Source organism: Suricata suricatta, chromosome 13, assembly GCF_006229205.1.
Source record: "Suricata suricatta isolate VVHF042 chromosome 13, meerkat_22Aug2017_6uvM2_HiC, whole genome shotgun sequence".
In the NCBI taxonomy this organism is placed as follows: domain Eukaryota; kingdom Metazoa; phylum Chordata; class Mammalia; order Carnivora; family Herpestidae; genus Suricata; species Suricata suricatta.
In genome coordinates, this window is record NC_043712.1 from 88844722 (window position 1) to 88868893 (window position 24172).

At 55.7% G+C, this 24172-nt stretch overlaps 1 protein-coding gene across 5 annotated transcripts; it reads right to left on the reverse strand.

The window, feature by feature from the left end:
• Positions 1 to 3461: 3461 nt before the first annotated feature.
• On the reverse strand, positions 3462 to 24172 carry PRR18 (proline rich 18). Of its 5 annotated transcripts, XM_029920834.1 has the most exons (5): positions 23648 to 24172; positions 14947 to 15111; positions 4922 to 4986; positions 4087 to 4115; positions 3462 to 3723 (listed from the first exon to the last, which is right to left on the reverse strand). In XM_029920834.1, exons 1-5 carry the CDS (start codon positions 23774 to 23776, stop codon positions 3659 to 3661), a joined length of 453 nt encoding a protein of 150 aa, XP_029776694.1. In that variant the 5' UTR covers positions 23777 to 24172; the 3' UTR covers positions 3462 to 3658. The 5 variants fall into 5 exon arrangements, 4 of the variants coding, with proteins under 4 accessions (XP_029776694.1, XP_029776695.1, XP_029776693.1 ...); XM_029920835.1 differs by lacking the exon at positions 4087 to 4115; XM_029920833.1 differs by having other exon boundaries at positions 3462 to 4115.

A 24172-nucleotide genomic window follows, 5' to 3' on the forward strand; every position in this document is an offset into this window, starting at 1 on the left:
TGCCTCAGTGTATCCGTCTGTGGCTGCAGAGCGGTGTGTGCCGGCTGCCGCAGCTTTCGGAGATTCTGATCTTCCAGCGCTTTTCAAAGCGAGCGTTCGTCTTCACACTTTAAAAGTCAGTCTCAAGTGCAGGTCCTCCAGACGCGCTGCGACTTTCCCGGGCCGGGCCCCTGCGGGTGGGTCCGCGCTGCTCGCTGCAGCTCGCCGCACCTCCGTGCCCAGTGTCTGAAGCCGAACGAAAGCCTCGAGCGCTACCGCCTAGTGTGTACCCCCCACGGTCGCTGGTGCACTGCCCTTCCAGCCCTCGCAGTGCACCTGCCACAAATGCCAGAGTCCAGACCGTTTGGAGGGCTGAAGGGAGCAAGAAACTAGAGGAGGGCAAACTTGAGCTTGGGCCTGGAAGCGGAGCAGCATTCCGGGAGGACTCTTGGGAGGAAGAGGTGCTCAGAAAGCCGAGAAGCCGTTTGCTGTGGAGCGCACGGGGTACTCACCCTTGAATGTACAGCAGCCAGGGGTGGCCCGGGTTGTGCAGCCCCGATGAGGGGTCGGAAAGGGTACCAAGGAGGGCAACTCGTACCTGGGGAACAGGTGCCGTGGAATTCACCCCCACGGCCCAGGCTGTGCGCACTATGAACCTTTCTGCTATTTTCTTCACTTCCTCATCTGAAAGTTCTCGGGGAGTTTGGAAGAGTACACTTTACCCTCCACTGTCTAGCTGGTGCCGACGACGTGTCTCCAAGTGGGAAAGACTGAGGAATTTGACTGTGTTAAAAACCAATTTTTTAAAAAACCTTACAATTAAAAGACCAATGACCCATTGGGAAAACCAATTTTGTAAAATCTATAGCTGGCAAAACAATTAAAATGTCTAGTAGTTACGAGTGAGAACCTGAACCAGAATGCTGAGTTGAAGCCCCAGGCCTGCCTCCCTGGACTACATACCAGGACACAGCGTTGGGCACATGCTACCCCTTCTGTGCCCAGAAAGAGGAAAATGGGGATTACAGCAACACTTCCCTTAGAGAACCATCCTAAGGATTAAAGTATGTGTTACAAGGACTTCGCGCATATAAGTGCTACGGAAGTGCTAATATATTATCCTTAATATGTAACATGGGTTTTCTTTTCAAATCAATAGGGAAAAAGTGAACAGTCCATTAAAACATAGTCAAAGGATATGAACTGGCAGCTCAAAATAAAAATGGCCAATAAATGTGAAAAAATGTTTGCCCTCATTGGTAGTCAAATACATACACATTACAGCCATCTCCAAGTTCATCTTGGTCATCGCTTGAACATGTCACAAAGAACTACGATGGTAACATAGGTCTCTGTTTATTGATACAGGGAGGTTACCCGGATTATGTTGTCATGTAAGAACTAAAGGTTACAAAATTATGTGTATGATATGACCCCATGAGACCTTTTTAAAACATTTTTTAATGTTTATTTTTGCGAGAGAGACAGAGTACCAGTGGTGGGGGAGGGGCAGAGAGAGAGGGAGACACAGAATCCGAAGCAGGTTCCAGGCTCGGAGCTCTCAGCACAGAGCCTGCTCGGGGCTTGAACCCACGAACCACGAGCTCATGACCTGAGCCGAAGTTGGACTTGCTTAACCGACTGAGCCACCCAGGCACCCTACCCCATAAGCCCTAAACTTAGCTGTGGAATTCCTGGTGTTTTTTATGGTCTTTTCCTATTCCTGATTTCTCAGCACTGAGTATGTACTGTTTTCCATGATGGGGGGGGGAGGGGGGGATGAAGATAAAAGTGATCCAGACGTGGTGAGTTCTATTTTTGTGCAGTAAACAGGAACTTGCTTTTTAGGTAACAGGAGTAAAGGGCCCTGGGGCGGAGCTGTGTGAGTGTGTTCTGGCTGGCGAGGTGTCAGGAGGATGGGTGAGCTTTCTGGGTTCTGCCCTGCAGGGGAAGGGCTTGCCTCCTCTCTCCGCCTTCTGACTCCAGGCGGTCTGGGGCGGGGGATGAGGTGTAGTGGAGAGCCAGCTGGGCTGAGCCCGGCCCCTGAGGGCATTGGAGGGCGTCCTCCACAACAGCATGGATGGTGACAGGCGGGACTCCATCCGATCGGTGCCCCAGAAGCATGCGGACGCCGGCACAGGAAGATGCCCACACTGTTCTTCTGCAGGCGGGGCCTTGGAAGGTGCACAGGGCACTTTCTGCAAACACCTTGCAGCTGTTGGAATAGTGCAAACATGGGCCAAAGTCCCAGCTTCTATTTCCCAGGGGGCACCTGTGTTCAATTAGATGGCAGCAGGGAGGTGCTTTGGAAGGGCTAGGTGGCAGACAGAAGGGGGAAGTGGCAGGAATGACACGCATCCCTGGGCACAAGTGAAAGGACCTGTTAGCCACGCAGGCCAGCCAGCGGTGATGCTTGGGTTCAAGGTGGAGCTTGTGCCACAGCGTGGCCTCGGCCTCTCTGCCCGTCCCCCATGCTCATGGGGGCACGGCTGCTGCCACTGCACAGGCTGCCTGGAATGCCCGCCCCCTCTTTTCTGGCAGATCCTCATTGGTTAGATGGCACTTGGGCCTGGCCTGCTCAGAGAGCCCTTTTCTCCCAGTGTAGCCCAAGCCCCACACTTTGATCACACCGAGGTGTCTCTGAGCCTGGCCTGTGTGTCTGCATTTTCACCATGGTGTCCTCATCTCCTAGAACAGGGCCCCAGGAACATAACAGGTGTCCAGTCTCTTAGTGTGGAATTAAAAGGGAAGAGACAAGGGCCCTTCGCAGAGCTCGAGTGGAAGGACACCGATGGTGGAGGTCACAGTGGAGGCCAGGTCCTGAGGGTCACGACCACTGGACAATGTGGAAAAGCAGAGTGAGCAGGAGACGTTGAGCCCCGAGAAGACCTGCAAACCCCACTGGACCCAAGAGGCCCAGTGTCCCTGGGGCCCTGCCGTCCCAGCCCCCGCGGCTGGCCCACACCTCTCTTCGGGCAGCCTCAGGACAGAACACCCCCTCCACGCTTGTGTTCTGGTGGCCTAGACTCCAGAAAAACGAACACACTTCTGGGAGCTCCACGTGACGCTGTCCATGCCCAGCTGGCCTCTGGGCCTCCCTGCCTCTCAGAGCTCAGATTCCTGGCCCTTCCCCCCTGGGTCCCCACCTCGGTGGGCTCAGGTCTTAGCAGAGGAAGAGGTCTGTGGAGTGCCTCCAGGGGGCCGCCACTCGGACTGCCTGAGGCTCCAGGGGCCTCTTGCTTTTTCTGCACACCCGCCAGCGGCCTGGGGACTCACAGTGGATGGCGGAGAGCCTGGGCTTGGCCGACGGCCCCAGCTCCCTGGGCCGGATGGCCAGTTATGCTATGGTCCACCTCCAGCAGAGGCTGCAAACTGGTGACGCTCGGGAGGTCCCATCTGGTTCACAGACGGGCTTTGTTCCACCCACACGATGTTTTACGTCTATTTTTAATTAGCTGACAGCTTTCAAAAGAATCAAGACATTTAACATAAAAAATCTGGATTTCTTGCTTTTCTCAAAAAATAAAAAACTGGGATCTCTGGCTGCACTCAGCCTACATTCCAACAGGACAATCTTTTCTTTATGTGCAGCGTGGGCTCTGCTGTTTGTCACAGTCCCCCCCGCCTCCCAGCCTTCTTCATTTTCCTTATGAGCATGGCTCCATGGTCATCTGTGTCCTCACCACCTCCTCTTCGGGGCACTGCTCCGGCCCCACTTGGGTCTAGGCCGAGCACAATCCTTTCCTGGGAATGCATTAAAACAGGGCCAGGGTGAAGAGACCCCCCCCCCCCCCAGCCTCACAAGCTTTGAGGAGGGGAGAAAAGAAGCAAAACAAGGCCTGAGGACAGAGTAGAGACAGGGCGGAGGCCGGGCGATCATCCCCAAGGCCACGCCCTCCTGCCCCTGGGTGTTTCCCTTCTTGTTCCAGCACCGGCCTGGCGGGGAAAGGGGTGGGGGCTCTGTCCTATGCGGCTGGTCCTGAGTAACGACGTAGCTGAAGGAGGGGGCTGAGAAAGACACTTGGAGCCCACGCGGCCGTGATTTTGGACAATCTTGGGTCTCCCTCCCAGTTTCTTCATCTGCGCCGTGGGGGCTCTGCTGCTCACCCCGAGGCGGACGAGGCTCCGAGAATGTCCTGTGCGGAAGGCATTAAGTGTGATGCTTGTGCATAAAAGGACCCACAAAGGCTGAATTTTGTGGCCAATGTTTAGCTAAAAACTGGTGGGCCAGAGTGAAGAGGGCCCTCCCTCCTGAAGGAGGCGGCAGTGCTCTTTAAGGACACATTTTAGGGTCAGTCCCGCCTTGGAAGACAGGGCCTGGCTGGAACACTCCAGGCCTCCACCCAGCGGACTGGGATCTGCACCCAGCCTGTCTCCCCTAGGACTGGGTCATCTGGGGCAGGCTATCTAAATTCAAGGGGCGCCTGGGGGCTCAGTCAGTTAAGCGTGCGGCTTTGGCTCAGGTCATGATCTCGTGGTTTGTGTGTTCAAGCCCCGTGTCGGGCTCTGTGCTGACAGCTCAGGGCCTGGAGCTGCTTCGGATTCTGTGTCTCCCTCTCTCTCTGCCCCTCCCTTGCTTACACTGTTTTTTTCTCTCAAAAATAAATAACCATTAAAAAATATTTTTTAATAAAATGAAATAAATTCTTGGACCCCGAGGTTCCCCCTATAAAGTGGAGATTATACTACTCATCTCTTTCAGTTATTTTGGGAATGGAATTAACTCCTTAGCAGAAAGGGGGCCTCGTGGTGACGCAGAGTCTTCGCCAGGCGCAGTTCCGTTGGAGGACGGATAAGAGCCCCGGGCGAGCCGGCCAAAGGCTTCACATCTGGGGAATCACTGCCCTTGTGATTTCTAGTCTCCGAGGCCCCGCTGAGCGGTGGAAGTCATCCCCGCACAGGCCTCCTGTTCAGCGGGGCCGGAGCCCCAAGCAGCACTCACCCCACGGCCATGCCAGCGGCCCCCACAAGTCGGAACTCCAGACAACAAGCCGTGATAGCAGATTTCTATTAAAAAAAAAACAAGAAAAGGAAAAGTTTTGGATGGTCAGTTAGCAACACAAGGCCCCCAAATCAAGAGAGAAACCACAATGTGGAAACAATCTTTTCTTTTTCGTTTTAAGAAGTCAAGTCAGGCAACTTTCAAGTTGCAGCCAAAATGACAAAAAGTTGCCGACAGGCTGAGGCCACAGGACCGTGTTAAACGTTGATTCCCCAGACTCTGCCTTACTTCCGGTGCCCAGGACACGCAGGTGGGAGTAGGCGGGACAGGATGGAGGCAGGTTCCCGGGAGCCGGCCAGCCCTGGGCCGGGGTCGGGCGACAGAGGCAGCGAGGCCTCTTCCTTGGAGGAGTTCTTGAGAATAATGCCTGGTGGAAATAGCGTCCGTGGAGGGGACCTGTGGGGACACAGCGCCCTCTGCGAGTCTCTGCACCTCTGCCAACTTGAGCCTTTTATGCTCACGGAGAAACTGCACCGGGTTCGAGTGCTGCCCGAGGAGCGTCTTCGTCTGCGGGCATCAGTGCCGGGTGCGCCGGGCTCCCGGGCAGCCAGCCGCCTTTCCGTGTGGCTCTCCGGCGCGCGAGCAGGCCGTCTCCGGGGCACCGATGGTGGCCCGCGTGCGCTGGCACTGCGCGGAGCTCCGGGTGAGCCTCTCCCCACCCTGCAGAGACAGCGTGGACGTCTCCTCGGGTCCTGAAGGCAGGCCTGGCACCTGCTTCGTGGCATCAGCCTTTTGTCCTCCCCGGAGCCAGGGACTCTCGGGTGTGGTGGGCACGGGCACCAATTTCTCACCTGTTTCCTGCCCAGAGAGCCCCAGGCCCTGCCAGCAAAGTGTAGACAACTAAAAATACCACACTGGCTTCCTGCTTCCCTTGCAGTTGGGGGTGACCAGGCGTGCGACAGAAGCAGAAGTAGGAGTCGTTGGGTGGAGCCTCTGGGAAAGCTGCTTAAAAACCGGCAGATGCCTGCCGGGCCGGGCTTGACCCTCGCCCTTCCCATCCCGCGTTCTTCCTGTTGGCCGGCGTCGGTGCCCACGTGGGGCAGCACCTCGTGACTGTGTGTGACACGGGCACACCCAGTGGGGCTGCACAAGGGGCCAGAGCCCCCAGGGCGCCCTTCCGGGCCGGCTCCTACCTCCGGGCGCCTCGGTGAGTGAGAAAACTGAGCCCTTACTTTTTAAAAGCCACTTCTCAAGGGCTCTGATTATAATCAAACGCAGATCCTTGCTGAAAGATGGCCAAATACAACGATTTACCTACGTAATTTTGAGGGGAATGAAATCTCAGCCCCACCTGTTGTGATAGTTCTAGAGAAAGCCACGAGCCACGGCCACAGCGCCTCCCTACGCAGTCCACCTGTTGGTCATCTCCGGTCCCGTCAGCCTCAGCCCCAGCTGGGACCAGTCCTCCCTCACAGGATGCTTGGTGACGTCCTGCAGACCCTGGCGTCCTCTGGGAGGGGACGTCTGCATAGTCCTGGGTCTGAGATTCCTGCCGGTGGAAGGGGGGTCGTGGATTCTGCAGAGACCAGAGTCAGAGGCCGGCTCTGTGGGGTGCGGACCACACACGCTGAGCTCGCCCTTCCTGCGCCTCCCCCTGCCTCCGGCAGCACCAGGTTCCTACACCCGATGTGTTCCTACACGTCTTGTGTGTCACCGTAGGTCACCCTGGACACACAGCCTAATGTCACGTGCCAACCTGGAAATGCCATGACTCCCTCCCGCTGAGAACGCACCAGGAGTCCCCGGGTCCAAAGCCCTTTGCAGCTTCCCGGAGAGCAGACAAACGCATACGCCCGCCCCACGGGTATTTGCTCCTCCTGAGGGCAACCTGCCGGATATCACCAGCAGACGGGACATCTGCACACGCATCCACGGGGCCTGGGTGCTGGCACACCTGGAGAAAGGCGAAGGGACGCGGGGCCCCGTGGGGGGACAGCAGAGGGGCCGGGAGGAGGCGGCCCTGGGAGGAGGCGGCCCTGTGCTTGCGGGGCTCCGGAGGGCGTCTCCTCGGAGACACCGACCGCCAAGGACAGGACGGAAGGAAGGTGGGGCCGTGCTCTCATCCGAAGGAAGGCTGTCCGGGCAGAAAGGCCACAGGGACAAAAGATGTCTGAGGAGCCATCAGACCATGAGGCTGAGACATGGCCCAGCTCAGAGTGGGGCCCTGGAGGGTGGAGGGGCAGGGGGCCACACTGTGGATCTCTTTGTAGTATGTGGACACCCCTCCCAGCAGGTGGGGAGTTTGAACAAGGGAACGGCTCAGCCTGCAGTCGGTGGGAGCCAGAGAGGGGGGCTGCCTGGGAGGCTGGGAGGGGAGGATTCTGGTGAGGGGAGAGGGGTACAGTGAGGCCTGAGCTCTGGGGCAGCGGCAGAGGGAGCCCCGGGGGCGGGGACAGCCAGGAGAGGCCAAGCCTGGAAAGTGCTGGGGCCACAGACAGGAGGGTTTACTGGGGTGGGCGGGGCGGGCTGTCGCAGGTCAGAGAGAAAGGCGTGGGTTAAGAGCAAGCCAGTGATCTCCTCTGTTTTCTTCACCCACTTGGGTCTTGGGAGATTTCTCTTGATTTTTTAATATCCGTTTGGTAGTTCCTTCAGTTCCAAGAAAACGAACAGTTCCATCCTACACAAGAAATATTAAATGCTACAAATTGTGGGCTTTTTTACACTTGTCAAATGATCTGTTTTGTGATAAACATAAAATGATGCATTTTCTAAGTATTTTAGGCTCTGTATAGGGCACAGAGCCACAACCACAGCAACAGAAAATGTAAAGATTCCAACACTGAATGAGTCATCTCGGTTTCTGTGTTTGTGATGGGGTAGGTGACAGTAACGTTTTGTGACAAAAACTCCCAAGGAGGAGCCCACGAACGAACAGCCTAGATGCTGTCCCCAACCCCGACCTCATTCAATATATGACTGGATTCAGGGCGTCTGGGGGGCTCAGGTCATGATCTCACGGTTCTTGGGCTCGAACCCCGAGTCAGGCTCTGTGCTGACAGCTAGCTCAGAGCCTGGAGCCTGTCTTCCGATTCTGTGTGTGTGTGTGTCTCTCTCTCTGACCCTCCCCTGCTTCCACTGTTGCTCCCTGTCTCTCAAGAATAAATAAAAAAACATTTAAACAATATTTTTAAAAGAAAAAAGAACTGAGATGCTAAGGTTGACAGATACCTAGTGGTCAGTGAATGCGTGTGTGGCATGGCAGCAGGGGTGTGAATTCACTGGGTGGGCCTCTGTCTCCCTTACTGTCAGATGCCCCGGGGTCAAGCACCCAATGGGCACCCAACAGATACAAACACCCAGATGAACCAATGAGGGAGGTGATGCTTTCTTCCCTGATAAAGCCACAGGCTCAGAGGAGGGCAGTAAACCCAGCTCCTTACCGAGTATAAGTGACATGCGAAAAGTATCTAATCTGATAGGTTTTGAAACATATTTGATGAGTGGAAGCCATCACCACAATCAAGGTCAGGAGCACGTGTACGCTCGCGCCTTTGGAGTTTCGGCCCATCCACCCGCCCTGCGTCCACCCTCCACCAGCAATCCCGGCCCTTGTGTCTCTAACTGCATGCTACTTTGCAGTTTCTAGGATTTCATATAAATGGGGTCGTATTCTTTTTTTGTCTGGCTTCTTTCACAGAGCAATTTTCAGATGCATTTACAGGTTGTTGTGTCTTTCCCTTTGTTTATGCATTCGTCTGGATGTTTGGGTGGCTTCCAGTTTTTGTCGATTCTAAAAAAGCTGCTTTGAACATTTGTATGCAAGTCTTTGTATGCATAAAGGCTTCCTTGCCTCCTGGGTTTTGAAACCTAGGATTGGAATGTTGGTTCCCCCCCCCCAGTTTTTGTTTTCTGTTTCTGGGCTTTTTTTTTTTTAACTGCCAAACTCTTTTCCCGAAGCATTCGTACCATTTGATGTTCCCAGCAACGGGTACCAGAGCCGCCCTTGGCCGCATCGTGGCCAACTCTCAGCGTCCTCCCAGTGGTGCAGGTGGGGCCTCACTTGTGGTTTCTGTGTGCATGTCCCCGATGACCAGAGGTGCTGAGAATCTTTTCATGTGCTTCATGCCGGCTGAGAACCTCTTTGGTGAAGAGTTTGTGCAAATACTTAGATTATTTTTATTGACTTGTTTGTTTTCTTATTGTTGAGTTTGAGAGTTCTATATGTATTACTTATCTTTTGCCAGGCGTGTGCTTTACAGTGATTTTTTTCTCCTGTTTTCTTCTACACGTGGTATAGTTTCCAGTGTTTTCTACATACAGGTCTGCAAGCCGTGTAGGGTTGACCTTTGCATATAGTACGAGGCATGGATACCGGTTCAATTCCTTTCCCTCTTTCTCGCTCTCTCCCTCTCCACTCTTTCCGCCTCACTCCCTTCCTTTCTTCCTTCCCTCGTCTTTCCATCTTTGTGCATATGGATTTCCAATGGTGCCAGCACTTGCTAAAAAAGCCATCCTTTCTCCACCACATTACCTTTGCGGCTTTGTCAAAACTCAGGGCTCCGTTTATGCGTGGGTCTCTTTCTGGCCTATTCTGTTCCGTCTTTCCACTCACCCACCTTTATGCCAGTATAAAGCTGTTTCGATTACCCTCGCCTCATTGTAATTCTTGAACCAGATACTGTTAGCCCTTCAACTTGCTTTTCAAAAACTATTTTGTTTTATTCTAGAACTCTTACTTTTCCATTTGATCACAGAATCACTCTTAGAAAGACCCTGGGTTGTTAACTGTGACTGCGTTAAGTTTATAGAGCAACCCAGGGGGAACGGACCTCTCACGATGCGCGCCTCCCTGTGCATGCGCAGCATACACGTCCTTCATTTCGGTCCTCGGGGTCCCTATCAGCAATATTTAATAGTTGCCAGGGTAAAGATGTCATGTATCTTTTGTATAATTTTTCCACAAAGCATTTTATATTTATTTCTTTGATGTTATTGTAAATAATATTTACATTTTGAAAAATTTTAATGGTTTGTTGCTAATATTTAGAATACAACTGATTTTTGTATATTGATCTCATAAACTTCAACACAGCTAAACTCCCTGATTAGTTCTAGTAGCTTGTATTTCCATCAGATTTTTTACACAGATGATGATATTATTTATGAAAAAAGACAGTTTTGCTTCTTCCTTTCTTATCTGGGTTTTTCAATGTCTTTTTCTTGCCTAACTGCACTGGTTAGAACCTCGAGTACAACGTTAGATACCTGTGACCAGAACAGACATTTCTGTCTCCTTCCTAGTCTTGAAGGAAACACTTCAGTGTTTCAAGATTAAATATAGCGCTGGTGGAAGGTTTTGTAGACGCCCATAAGCGGTGCTCCGTTCTGGGGCCGAATGTGGCACCGTGTGGTGTAATGGGGTATTCTGGGAAATACACATTTGGTCTTCATCCTTGCTTCCTGTCATGAAGCTCCTAAACCTCTCTTTTTAAGTTCATTTATCTATAAATTTTATTTAGAGAGTGTTTGAGTGAGGGAGGGCCAGAGAGAGAGAGAGAGAGAATCCCAAGCAAGTCCAGGCTGTCAGCACAGAGCCTGTCACAGGGCTCTATCTCATGAACTGTTGAGACTGTGACCTGAGCCAAAATCAAGAGTCAGACGCTCAACAACTGAGCCATCCAGGCGTCCCATGGCGCTCCTAAAACTCTTGAAATTCCCTGGGTGATAGGTGTGATAAGGACATCATCATTGTTCACGCTCTTTTCTACCAGATCTGACTTTATGCTAATGAGGGGACTCTTGGTGGGACGTAGATGGCTTCAGGATGGGACTGACTGCCAGAGAGCCCAAGCCTCCCCTTGCAGTCCCACCCCTCCCCCTCTGGGCGGGGAGAGGGACCAGGGACTGAGGCCCATTATCGATGGCCAATGATTTGATCATTCATGCCCCATGTAATGGGACATCCATAAAAACCTCTAAATGACAGGTTGGTGAACATCAGGGGCGCCCCTGGAGAAGGTGTGGAAACTGCGCTGTTCATCCCCCGCCCCAGCCCTGTTTCATTGTGTCAAATGTTCCTGAATTATCCTCATAATAAACCCATGAACCCAAACCAAGTGTTTTCTTGAAGTCTGTGAGTTGTTCTGGCGAATTATTAGTGTTGAGGAGGGGGTTACGGCAACCTCAGAGTTGGACTGGTGTCCAAAGTAGGGGTAGTTGTGAAGGACTGAACCCTTAGCCTGTGGGGCCTGAGCTAACTCCGGGGTAATTAGTGTCAGCATTTAGTTCGTGTTGGACGCCCAGCTGGTGTCAGAGAGTCAGGGAATATGAGAGTATCCCTAAATTGCTGAGTTTTTAATCAATATGGGTGTTACATTTTTTCAAATTTTTTTGTTACGACTATGATTTTTCTTATTTTGTCATAGTATTATATTGTTACTTTATTATAGCAAAGAACATTGGTTTTGCTGTTGGTGGTGGGTTTCTGTCAGATACCGGGTTCATCTGGGGTTTATTCTTGCATGAAGTACGAGGCATCGATCTGATGTTCTCTTTCTCTAAGTGTCTACCCGGGGTTATGACTCAGTATTGGAACGTTTACCTCTGGCCCAGGGGTTGGGGGTCGTCCTCACCGCGTGCCGCACTCGCACACTCTCAGGCCTGGTTTGGGACTTTCTGTTCTGTAACGGGCCTGGCCGCCCCGCACGGCACTGAGAGAGGCTCCCTAGCCTGTCCTGACGTCTGGGAGCTCGGTCCTCCCTCACGGCCGTTCCAATTTAGTCTTTTCCTGGCTCATCTTGCACATAGAGACTTTCCCATAAAGACTTTTGGATCGGTGTGCTCACTTTGGAATAAGTCCCACTTGGCCATGGCATACTATTATATTAATGCAGTATTTCTCTAATAATGTATTTACTGTGATCGCACTGAGTATTTATCAGCAATCATTGTAAATTTTCCGTTTTTGACATTGTCTTTTCAGGATGACGACTCATCATCTGACTTGCTTCATAAATGGCATGAAAGTTCCCATGCTCCGAGCTCAGAAGCCAGGTGAAGCTTTGGCAGACTTGTTTGAAAACAGCAGGGCCAGGTGGCTTGGGGCGGGGTAGTTTCTTGATAACTTTATTTTGTTGGACAGAAACTGTTCTGCTTAAGCTTTCTCTCTGGTGGGGTCGGTTATGTACAGCGATTTTGTCCTAGGAAATTATCCACGTCATCTAGATGTTACATTTCATCAAAAGCAGTCTTACGTTAAAAAAATATTCATTTAATTCAATGGTTATTTCTCCCTTCTCATTTCTTATTTCGTACATTTTTATCTTCTCCTTTTCGTGATTAGTTTACTTAGTGGTTTATTTTGGTGTTTAATAAATTGAGATTTTATTTTGTTAATTACATGTATTATTTCTCTATTCTAGTCCTTTCTGCTATTATATCTATAATCCATTTGTTTTCCTTCTGGTCTATTTAGTTAAGATAAGAATTTAATTCCTTTTTCTTTCCATGTTACTGGCATGTGTTTAAGGCTATGTAGCTTCCTCTGATTATTCTTTTAAATATATAGATTCTGATGTGTTTTTATCATTATGTTTTAGAGATTCTGTTAACTTTGTTTGTACGTGCTTTCATCCAAGGGTTAAGTAAAATTCTTAAAATTTCCAGGTAGAAGCCCTTATTAATGCTTTTGTTGTTACTGTGAACTGCATTTTGATCAGAAAGTATTGTTTATAATATTCCTTTTTTCTTTTTTTTCTGAGAGTCAGTGATCCTATTTTTGTGTCCTAATATAAGGCCAATTTTTGTGACTATTCAATGGGTACTTGAATGTTTTCTATTATTGAGGTGTTCTATACACATTTCAATAAGCTCTGCGCGTCTATTACATCGTATGGGTCTTCGGGAGCCTTTGTCTTTTGTACTGCAAATGGCCCGTTAATGTGTCCTACTAGTAGTGGGCTTCAAAAATTTGTCTCTCATGCCCTGCGGGTCTGTATTCTGCAGGCGCTGTGTGGGCGCGTGCTCCGATCTCCGTGTCCTCTTTGTGCCTGGCGGCTCTCGGCCCGGGACGGCTCCTTCTCCGTCACTTTCGCTTGACATACAGCATTCTACTTGTTTCAGGTATGACCCTGACCGTTTGGATGCCACAGCAGCCCTGTGCTCCTGGGACACCCCCTTCCTGGTCACGGTGCATTACCTTCCTCATACAACTTTTGACTGGATTTGTAAAATTTTGAGATTTCTTTCATCAGAGTTCCCAGGGGATAGTGGTTGTGGCTTCCCCTGCCTGGGTCTGGTTTCAGGACAACGCTCATCTCACAGAGTGAAGGGAGACATAGCCCCATTTCTCTGAGATTCTGCAAGTTCATGTATATCTGGTCCTTCTGTGAGTGTTGGGAAGAACCCCCCAGTGGACCTACGTGGGCCTGGAACAGTGTTTAACTACACATTTAACTTTAATAACCAATTAGCTATTCTTGCAGCTGATTTCTTCTAGGGAGATCTTTTTTTTTTTTTTAATTTTTTTTAATGTTTTATTTTTGATACAGAGAGAGACAGAGCATGAGAGCGGGAGGGGCAGAGAGAGAGGGAGACACAGAACCAGAAGCAGCTCCAGGCTCTGAGCTGTCAGCACAGAGCCCGATGCGGGGCTTGAACCCACGAACCATGAGATCATGACCTGAGCTGAAGTCGGAGGCTTAGCCGACTGAGCCCCCAGGAGCCCCAAATTGTGTTCTGACTACAGTGGAGTATGATCCTGTCAGTTCTTGCTTTCATCACCTGTTGGCGGGTCTGGATGACAGCCAGGTGGGGGCCAAGACCTCTGGACTGCCCATCCTAAGTTCTCTTGGTGTGGGGTTTTCTCCAGTCTCCTCAGTCAGAACAGGTGTCATTGCCAGGCCTGTTTGAGCTTCAGGCCCTGTTCCCTCAACCCTTTCCCGTGGCTCCTTCCCCAACCTGAGCTGGTTTTCCCACAGATGGGTGCTTCCCGGGTCTCTGCTGGACCCTTGAGGGGCCGTCTGCAGGCCCTAGGTCTCCATCTCTCAGGAACTACCATCCTTCATTGCCTGAGGTCCGGTGTCTTGAAAACCATCATGACATGTTTTCCAGTTTACTCTGTTGTTACTGTTTCAGGAGGGAGAATAAATTTAGACCCCATAGCTCTATCTTGGCCAGAAGAGGAGATAACAAAACCAATTTTAACAAACATTTGTTGGTATTGAGAAGATCGATAAAAATGCAGTACATGCAGAGATGGTCCCCAGATCCCCCTTCCCAGGGAGGACTTGGTGCCAGCTGCCAGCCATCAGGTTTCTGAGCTTGCTCTCCGCCATTCCCCTCCCACAGCGGCCCCCACTCGGCCCTACATGGGGACCGTGATGGGCTCCAGTCCCCCCGTTCAGTCCGCCTTCCCCCTCCATCTACCATTCCGGGTCTCTTGCCCCATACCCTGTCTCAGCTTCTGCTTCTGTAGGACCCAACCTGCTGCCAGCCCTCAGGTGGCCGGGGGGCCCAGGTATCGGTCCCCAAGGGCTTCAGTAGCGCTCCCTGTCTACATGCACTCAAAGCTCACTGCTAGAATTTGTCTCCGGAAGACCATCTGGTCTTCAACGTGTGTCCGTGTGTCTGCGTGACTTAGAGGATTTTGTTCTGTTGACGAAAATGTGCCCAGAGATTAATTCCCAAGACCTATACTGCAGGGGAGGTCATGAAAGGAGAGAAACAGGCCGTAGAAGACAGAACACACCGTCCTCGGTCATCTCGTAAGACGGTGACCAACGTCACCAGTAAATGACTGTCTGGACGCCCTCCAGACAACAGGAATTCACCCACCTCTCAAGCTGCGCATTTCAGATCTTGAGAGTTTCAGACCCGGGTCAGCAGAGTCCAGCTCTAGAGAACACATTGTGTAATTTCTGCATCACCGCTGTCAGCCTCGGGGCCCCGAAGAGAAAACCGTTCGAATTGAACCCAAATGCGGCCCGGCCGTTCACACGGGGAAAGCACAGGAGCCCGAGCCGTACCTGTGCCGTGCGCCACGCTCCGGGGTTCCCGCAGTGCCAGCCGGCGTCCTCAGCAGAGCTCCCCTTCCTCCGCACAGACCCAGGAGTCCCGGCCCCGCACGACCGGCGGTCCCCGAAGAGCTTGCACATCCGACGAATCGGTGCCGCATCATTAGGCACATCTGACTGACAAAAGAAAAGTCGGTGACGCTTGTTTCCCTTCGCGTCCGCGCTCTGCACACACAGGACTCACCAGGCTGCGGGCCGGGGACATAGTCAGAATGTGTTCCCGCGCAGGATCAAGGACACCGCGGGGGTGGGGGTGGAGGAAAGAGGCCACAGCTGTGGCCGGTGACTGGTGCCACAGCAGGCTGGGTACTTGTGGGACCCTCACCACGACCGCCTCAGCAGGGCAGCTGCCAAGCCGCTGGGGGACGCCTGCACGGACACGCTGCCGGGAAGGGGCAGCTCTGGGGTTGGGAGAAGAGGGCTTTCTGACACCAGGAGCTCGGTCCCTTTCCACTTAGCCACGCCACGGCTGCCACATGCGGGGAAGCTACTCATGATCCCATGAGGCCCCGACGGCGTCCAGCGCACTGCGGGCCCGTGGCGAGCTGGGCGCCGTGCGGGTGGGAGGGGTGGGGGGAACCCTTCACGCCCGTCCACTACTGGGGGGCCCTGGGATCAGCACTCGCGTCTGCGGGGGAGACAACCACTGGCCACGACGCAGAACCACTGCAGACTTGTAGCGAACGAAACTGATTTTCGAAGGGAGGGTCCGAGCGGCAATACTGAACTGCACACCCTCCTCGCGGCCCTGTCGCCGGCCTGGCCGGGCACCCACCGGAGGGGGGCAGCCGAAGGAACACAGCGAAGGCTGCAGCGGCCTGGAGGCCTGGGAGGCTGGCTGAAGCGGGTGGCCCGGAGACGCTGGCCCTCGAGGACGGGACCCCGGTGCTCCCACCCAGGCCCCGGGCAGCTCTCAGCCACGGCCGTGCAGCGGGGTCACCGCAAAGCCCCAGGTGGGAGCCAAGGTCTGCCACTCCGCCGGGGAGCAGTCGCCGGCTTAGCTCAAGTGCTGGTTTACAGAGCAGCCTGCAGCCTCGGCAGGGCCCCGACCTGTGAGCCCAGAGCGCCCACCCCCAGGCCTGTTGAGGGGACCAGAGCCAGGAGTAAAGCCTCAGGGCGTCAGGGCCTGGGCGAAGGCAGCACTGCCTGCATCAGTTTACCTTCGAAGGCCCATTGGCTGGGGCACGGGAGGCAGAGGCCACGGCTCTGGGAGAAGCCCACTGCACACGTGCGTGTCAGCACACAACACTCGGTGCGGGGGACCGAGTGCAGTGGGGGCAGGGTTCCGGAGTCTGGTCCGGATCCCCCGGCGGAGGCAGCAAGCGTCACTCGGGGATCTTGGAAGGCAGGAGGTTCTGTGTACGCCGCCGTTGGGCTCGCAGGAGCCCGCGCTCCAGAGTCTGGGACCGGAAAGCCGGGGGAGCCATTTACAGTCTGCCGGCCAGCCAAGCCGGGTGGGAAGGGGCGTCTTCGGGCAGGGACTGGGATTCCCATCAGGCCTGTCACCCATATTACCGCAAATTTTTCCCTATCAGCAGGTCCCCGCTGGGGGACTGCGGGTAACAAGCTGTGCTCTGACCTGCTGGCCGCCGCCACACCAGGATAATCACAAACCCGCGTTTTCAAACACTAGGAGATCGGCAACACCAGGTACCGCCAACACGGCCAATCCACCCCCAAATCCACGTGTTTGACAAACTGTTTATTAAACGTTTATTTTTGAAAGAGAGAGGGAGCACGAGCTGTGGAGGGGCAGAGAGAGAGGGAGACACAGAATCCGAAGCAGGCTCCAGGCTCCAAGCTGTCAGCACAGAGCCCGATGCAGGACTCAAACCCACGAACCGTGAGATCATGACCTGAGCTGAAGTTGGACGCTCAACCCACTGAGCGGCCCGGCACCCCCATGCATCTGACAAAGTTTTATTCAGGGCCTGCTCTGCTGGGGATATGAGGGTGAACGGGACAGACACGCCCGGTCCCCCGCGGGGATCTGAACGCTGGAGGGGAACACAGACGCCCACGGCCACCACGCCAGCTCCGTCCTTGGCTCTCCGGCCAGACTGTTAACATAAGCCATCTTTTCTGCCTATGCCACTTTGGGGTCAGCGTGAGCAGAAAGTCGTGTGTTACTCTGTGGGGGACACACGTGGTAATCGAGCCCAGGGTCTGAACGGAAAGCTCCAAATTTAATCCCATCTTTGTGACACTGGGACAGGCCCGTGTGGGAGAGCATACAGTGAACAGCAAAGAAAACAACCGCTGGTACCTAAGGCATGAGCGAGCCTCGGAGAAATTAGTGGAGTGGAAGAAACTAGGTAGAAATAATATACACATATTGTTCCATTTCTAGAATTTAGGCGCAGCCCCCCCGCCCCGTGAAAGGAGTGCAGGGTCCCGTGTGCGTCGGGGGCCGCGAGCCGCCCGTTCTTCGTCTGGGGGGTCCTTCGGAGACACACTGTGTGCACGTCCCGCGCCTCGAGGGGAAGTCGGCTGTGGGAACTCAAACACCCTAACTTGAATTTTAAGCCGGTTTCCGCGCCTATGACATGGGCCCCCGCTCCCCATGCCCCCCACTCCGCTGTTGGAGAGGCTGTTAGCAGTAACGTGGGCCCCCCTCCCCAGAGCCCCTGCTCTGCCGTCGGGGAGGCTGGTTAGCAGTCATGTGCTTACAGATTTGAAGGGACTACTACTGCCGATTCTCTAAAAGTGAATTTTATGTCCCCTTGAAGAAAGTGCCTATTTAGGCTTTTGAGGAGGTCCCGTGATGGGAGCAGGACTGGATTTAGAAACGGCCTTGCCTATAATCCCGATGTGGCAAACGTCCTCGCATCTTCATCTGGAACGTCCCTCTCTGGACAGAGATTGGGCGGCTCAGCCCACCCCCCGCCGCGGCCCCGGGCTTGCCGGGTAGTCTCGCTGGGGGGACCTGGGCTTGCACCCAAGCCCTGACTGTGGGGCGGCAGCATTGGGTTCCCGTCTCCCCTCCAAAATTCAGGGGTGCGACGGCTCCATGGGGAACAAGCCGGCCGGGCCCCTCAATGCCGGCACCTGGGACGTGGGCCTTCCTCTCTCCAAACAGAAGTGAGGAGCGCTGGTGCATCCCCGGTGGCCCGTCCTGCCTCCCCTGGGCCCCCGCCGCCCTCGCTGGCCTCCGCTGGCACGGCTGGGAGGGCCCAGCCCGCTGTGTCCTGTCCGTCTCGGCAGCACCTGCTGAGGCGCACTTTCATCTGGGGACACCCACGCGGCCCAAGGCCGCCAGCACGCTTCCCTGAGTCTGGGAGGAGGGACGTCACGTGAGCCTTGTCTTACAGGGTGCTCAGAGAGTCCCTCGCCCCTACACTTAAGTGTGTGACTCAGAACCATACTGGGGAGACCCAGGGTGGCGTGAAGTTAACACTAGCCATGTCCACAGCTGGCAGCGCATGAACAGGCAGGAGGAGCACCTTATTCAGTGCTGTGAGACCCCCACAGGACGAACTCTCTGGAACAAGTTCCAAGGGCCTGCCCCTGGTGGCCTGGGGCAGGGGAGATGGAGCAGAGGCCATGGCTTTCATTCTCCACCTTTCAGCCTGGTGCGTGTTTCCTCTGACATGACTTTATAGCAAATACACAAATACGTGCAAATCACAAGTTGAAAAATGAAAAGCATAATAAATCCAAGCATCTGGTGCTTTTGAACTGGTGCCCCTGCTCCGCGGCCCGGGCACCGCCCCTGTGTTGAACTCCCGTGTTGAACTCCGTGGTGCGGGGGTGGGTCTGGCCTGTCTGCCAGCCCCGCCCTGCTTCCCACTGGACCCCAGTACCTTCCCTCTTCCCGAGATCTGTCTGATTCTTCCTTCCTTCCCTCCACAAGGAGCCAAGGGGCCTGGGTGAGCTCCAGCCAGGGTTCTGCCTTCCAGCGCAGGGGAGACGCCATGCCACATGAGGTCCCACCGGATGCATGGTGTGGAATCGTGTCCGGGTCCACACTGCCGGCCCCCTGCCCCTGGGACAAAAGGCAGAGCCCTCCCGGGGGCACAGCCCGTCTCCTGCCGCACACCTGCCGGCCGCACAGCGCCACCGCTGTCCCAGGAGGTCCTCTCCACGGCGCGGCCTGCCCTGGGGACGCTCCCAGCTCGCCTCCTCTGACCGCGGGGCCCTGCCGTGCTCTCTGGGCGGGGCTGCACGACCCCCGCGGCTCCCGGCCTGGGTTCCCCTCCTCTGGGCCTGCCTTTGGCCGGCCCATCTCCTGATCCGACGTGGGGCGGGTTCCGAGGCGTGCGGACAGGCGGCCTGCAGACCCGCGAGGCCCCATGTCCGGGTCTGACGCTGGAACCCGCCACGGGATGCGCCAGGCTCCCCCCGAGCGACAGAACAGGGCACGTCCCCTGCATGGCTCGCCAGGCGCGGCGGGCTCACATTCGGTCCTCCGGGCGCCGTGCCAGAGCCTCTGGATGGTGGGCAGCCTCAGGCCGGGGTGGCCGCCATGTCCCTCTGGTGTCCCCACGGCTTTCCTGAGCGGGACGCGCCCAGAACCGCCCAGAACCGCGGGCGCCCTCCGCCTCCTTCTGACAGGCACAGCCTGAGCACTGAACACGCTGGGGCCACGTGGGACCTGCGGCACTGCCTGTCCCAACAGCAGTGACAGCCACCTGCCGCCACTCCCTTCACTGCACAGCTGCCCTGCCTCCGGGTCTAATGCAGAACACAAGCAGGTCCCCGGGACGTGTGGACAGGCACCCAGAGAGGTGTCCCACCACATTCGTCACAGATTTCCGATTCAAACTGGTCTTGGGGACATGAATGACGCGATTGGCCCCAAACTGACAGAAACACCCCGAGTGTGACCACAGGGTTCCAGGCCCAGTGTCACCAGGCCTCAGTTTCCCTTCCTCTTGGTTCCACGTGGCTGCATGATGTGTGTCCTCATCCTTTCACATCCGAGAACCCTCCCCACGAAGTCAGAGCCACACTGATGAGACCCCCTGAGGCTGACCTGGAGTCCGGTGAGAGGGAGGTGGCCTGCTGTGGCCAGGAGGGAGTGTCCCTGGGGCAGGTGCTGGGGCCCCTGTGATTTGGGGGGTGCACAGGCAGCGCCAGGGGCCTGGGCTGCAGGACGGGCTCTTTGAGGGGCGCTGGCAGGGGCCAAAGAGGGCTCTCGATCTCCGAAACCCAAACACCAGAGACGGGGAAGACCAAGCAGGAGACCCTGGGGGAGGTCCCGGGAAGGAGGAGCCCAGCTTCAGATCTAGCGTGGAGGGTCATCCCTGTCACCCAGCACCTGTGTTCTGGGTGTCCCAGCCTCCCGAAGGCTGTGGCTCAGCCTGGGCCCTCCGCTGGCCTCCGCTGCGGCCTTGGGAACTTCCAGCAAGAAGCAGGCTTCCGCTTGTGAAGACTGCTTTTTTACATTTTTTATTGTAGTTAAATATACATAATATAAAATTTACCTTTTTAGCCATGTTGAAGTGCATGGTCCGGCAGCATTGAGTGCCTTCCTCCCCACCATCCGTGTCTGGGACTTTTTCATCTTCCCAAACTGAAATTCTCCCCACTAAACGGGGGTGGGCTGGGCGGGCAGAGCAGCCTTCAGGAAGAGCTCTCTCTGGTGGCTGCAGGGGCTGGAGAGGCGGGTGCAGCTGGGTGAGCCCCGCCCCCAGGCAGGAGGGGCTGGGGAGCAGAGCACCCAGGAGAGCGGGTGGTGGGTCCCTTCGGCCTCTGGGTGGACAGGGCATGGAGGCCAGCCTGTGCCGTCTGGGGACAGGCCCTGGCGCTGACCGTTCGGACCCTCTGCCCTCCCTCCCGCTCCTGCCACGTTCCAGCTTGTGCATGTGGATCCCCTCTGCCCCTTCTCTACATGGGCCCCTTTCCTGTGTCCTCCTAGGACGCCCCTGCAGGGCGAGGTTCCTGCTGGGTCTGGGAGTCTGGCTTCAAACAGACGCCGCCCTGCCTTCCCAGAACCGGCAGTCTGGTGGGGGCACCAACATGCAGCCCCAGACTCGACCATGGAAGTGAGTGTTGTCCCAGGAAAACTGGTCCAGGGAGGACACTTGGCCTGGGGCCCAGGAGACTGTGCAGAGGGGGTCCCTGGGATGAGTGGAGATAGGGCAGGAGGGGGCTCAGAGGGGAAGGGGTCCTGGGCCCCCAAGAGACCATGGGGCTTGGAGGGGAGGATGGGGATGTGATGAGACTCTTCTTAGAAAGGCCGAGAGCTGTGTGGGGCTGGAGACCAGGGGATGGAGCGCAGAGACCACCACCCAGGAACTGGAGCAGAAACGGACGGTGGGTGTGGGCGGGGGTCCAGGCCGCATCTCTGGAGGGCAGCCTAGGCCTGCCCCTGGCTTTTCACCAGCAGAAATCGGGGCTGAGCTCATGGGAGAGCCCACTGGCGCATCACGTCCCTATTCACGACAACCCAAGCGTCCCTGGGAGAAGGGACCCACACGCAGCGGCCAGTCCCCGCCACAAGAGCTCCGGAGCCACAGCCTGACAAACGGGACAGCGCAGGCGCATCAGACGGGTCTCGGGCTGTGACTGTGTGACCCGCGGAGGTGGCAAACCCAGAGGACAAAGTGGTGGCTGTGCTGTGGTGGCGAAATGTAGAAAGCGAAGCATCTTACTCCATTCTCTCAATAAACTTGACTTTGAAATAAGCAGCCCCTGCAGGAAGGCCTTCCCAAGGGCAGCTGCTGAGGAGAGGCAGACCCTAGGCTGCTCTGGGGGATGGTGGGGAGGGGCCCTCCGGACAAGCGTGGTCCTGGGACCTGGGGAGGGACCGTGCCTGGTGCTCCATCTCTTCCTGGTCACTCTGTCCTTGCTCCGCAAACCTCCTCCTCCTCCTCCCTCTCCCAGGAATGCCCAGAGCCTCTGCCAGGGCCTTCTCCTTGGGTGGCCTCGGGCACAGGGACAGGGAGGATGCCTGGGGAGACAGGCCCCGCCTGCCGGACCCGCTCACAGCGCACCTTGCGAGGGGCTGGCCTCCAGGACACACTTCTGTATCTCCAGGAGAGACGTGCGTGCCTCCGGGGCCTGCCGGGCCCACCTCGGCAGCTGGGAGGGCCCGTGGAGGACCCAGGCCGGTCCGACATCTGGGACACCTCTGGGGGAGGCGGGGACCTGGAGTCCACACTGAGGAAGACTGTAAAGCTTGTGCTGTTTCTCGTCCGCCTGTGGCTGTGGATTTAACACTGGTTGTGGGGGAGTCCTTTAAATGTGACGCCAGAGCAACCCTGGGACAAGGAAGGGGTTGGTCTCAGAACAAGGGGCCGGAATCAGCTCAGCATGCTGGGCCTTTGTCCAGAATGTGCCCATTTTCCGTAGGCCGAGCCCACGTCGTCCCTCCTTCCAGAGGAATTTGGCAGTGAGGGTCCGAGTGGTCACAGCCTGCCGGCCTCCTCTGCAGGGCCGCTGCTTCGCGTCCCTGTCCCCAGGGCCAGGGCCACCGGGCGTCGCAGTGAGGCCCCAGCGAGCGCCTCCAGGGGTGAAGACTGTACGCAGTCCCGCGTTTCATTCGGCTCCGAGCTGGGCGGCGCAGCAGCTCTCCGAAGAGCCGGTTCTTGTTTGCCAAGGGTTTATTTTGCACACGGGGTTTCCTCATGACTCACAGGCCCTGGGTGGTGGCCAGGATCCGTCAGAGTTCCCAGGGGACGACTTCTGGGGGCAGCAGCGCCACCCTGGAGGGAGGGCTGGGCCTTTTCTGAAACTCTGATTAACTCGAGAGGTCTGTGCCTTCCGGTTAGTGTGCAAATACCAGCTGTCCAAACTCTCAGTTGTGGAAAAGTGGCCGTGTGGCCGACGCAGCCAAGTCTCCTGCGGACACTCTAACCACAGAAAGCAGGACACAGACGTGCGGTGGGAGAGGCCTGCTCCGAATGGGCGGTGGCCGCAAATCCACGCGTGAGTCAGTGTCCAGAAAAACGGCGCTTCACTCTTACCAAGAAGTGTTTAGAGACAGCGGAGCCGGGAATGGGGGACATCTGTTCACAAGCAGGTTTTCCCAAATCATCCCTCAGAAATCCCCAGCGGGGGAGACATTTAAAATCAGAAATGCGTTTCACTTCATGTAAAGAGAGTTCGGATTGTAGAAACAAAGCCCCGCTGCAAAAACATTACCACCCACGGAGGCTCCCGGAGCACTCGAGCTGCTCACTTCCATTTAACTCTGAAGAGCCGCAGTGACTGCGTGGGCACGCGTGTTGGCCACGTGCACGTGCAGCCGGAGCCCCCGCGCCCCCAGAGCAGAACGCCTGGGTCCCTCCCGGAGAAAAGTCCCGTGGCTGCTCATCACTCGTCCCGCCGAGACACGTTTCCTCTCTCAGTAATCCGGTCTACTTCCTGTAAGAGCCTCACGGAGGGAAGGTCCGAGTAAAGAGCGCATCTGGGGCACATGTGACACGTACCCACCCGTGAAACCACACCACAGCCCCTGTCGTGAGTGCATCTCCCTCCCCCCCGGCCCCCCAGACCCCGGGTAGCCGGATCCGTGCTCGGTCACCATGGGTTACTCTGCAGCTCCTACTCTGATCCACGTGGGGTCACACGGCGCAAACCCCCCTTGTCAGGCTTCCTCCGCCCGGCCCGTGAGTCATTCCCACTGTGAGTCACTGACTGTTCACTCCCTTTTCCTGCCGCGTGGCACTCCACGTGTGGCGCTCCCGCCATGGGGTTTTCCACTTACCTGTTCATAACCAGTGTGCGGTTCCCGTGTCTGCCTCTTCCCGACAGAGCTGCTGCAGGCCCTCCTGCGCTGGTCTCCATAGGGACGCGTACACTTTGTTCCCGGGGACAAAAGCCTAGGAAATGGCATGGCTGGATCACACGGTAGGTGCACGTTTCACGTCTGAAGCCACTGCCCACCTGCTTCCCAAAGTGTATGCGGCTTTATGTCCCTGATACAGCGGATGTGAGCCCCTTTCTCCACATGCACCCCCACTGGGTGTGCTCAGCCTTGCTCATTTCGGCAGGTTACGGGTGTGCAGGGACCCACCGGTGTGGCTGTCATTCACGTCGCTATTACTGCACTCCAGTCACATAACAGATTCAGGTGTACAACGTGGTGATTCCGCACTTGCACACACCTCCGTGTGCTCATCACACGCGCCCTCCCTAAGCTCCACCACCCATCTAGCCTAACCCCTATCCGGCTCCCTCTGGTAACCAGGTTTGTTCTCTGTAGTTAAGAGTCTGTTTCTCAGTTTGCCTT

What these genes read in the sequence shown, in the direction of transcription:
- PRR18 (XM_029920832.1), bottom strand. Translation starts at nt 5,979, where the DNA reads ATGGGAAGGGCGAGGGTCAAGCCCGGCCCGGCAGGCATCTGCCGGTTT. An exon ending in GCGTGTCCTGGGCACCGGAA is followed by an intron (nt 4,987 to 5,209) that starts GTAAGGCAGAGT and finishes TTTTTTTAATAG; the next exon opens with AAATCTGCTATCACGGCTTG. An exon ending in GCCGCTGGCATGGCCGTGGG is followed by an intron (nt 4,116 to 4,921) that starts GTGAGTGCTGCT and finishes CCTTCCGCACAG; the next exon opens with GACATTCTCGGAGCCTCGTC.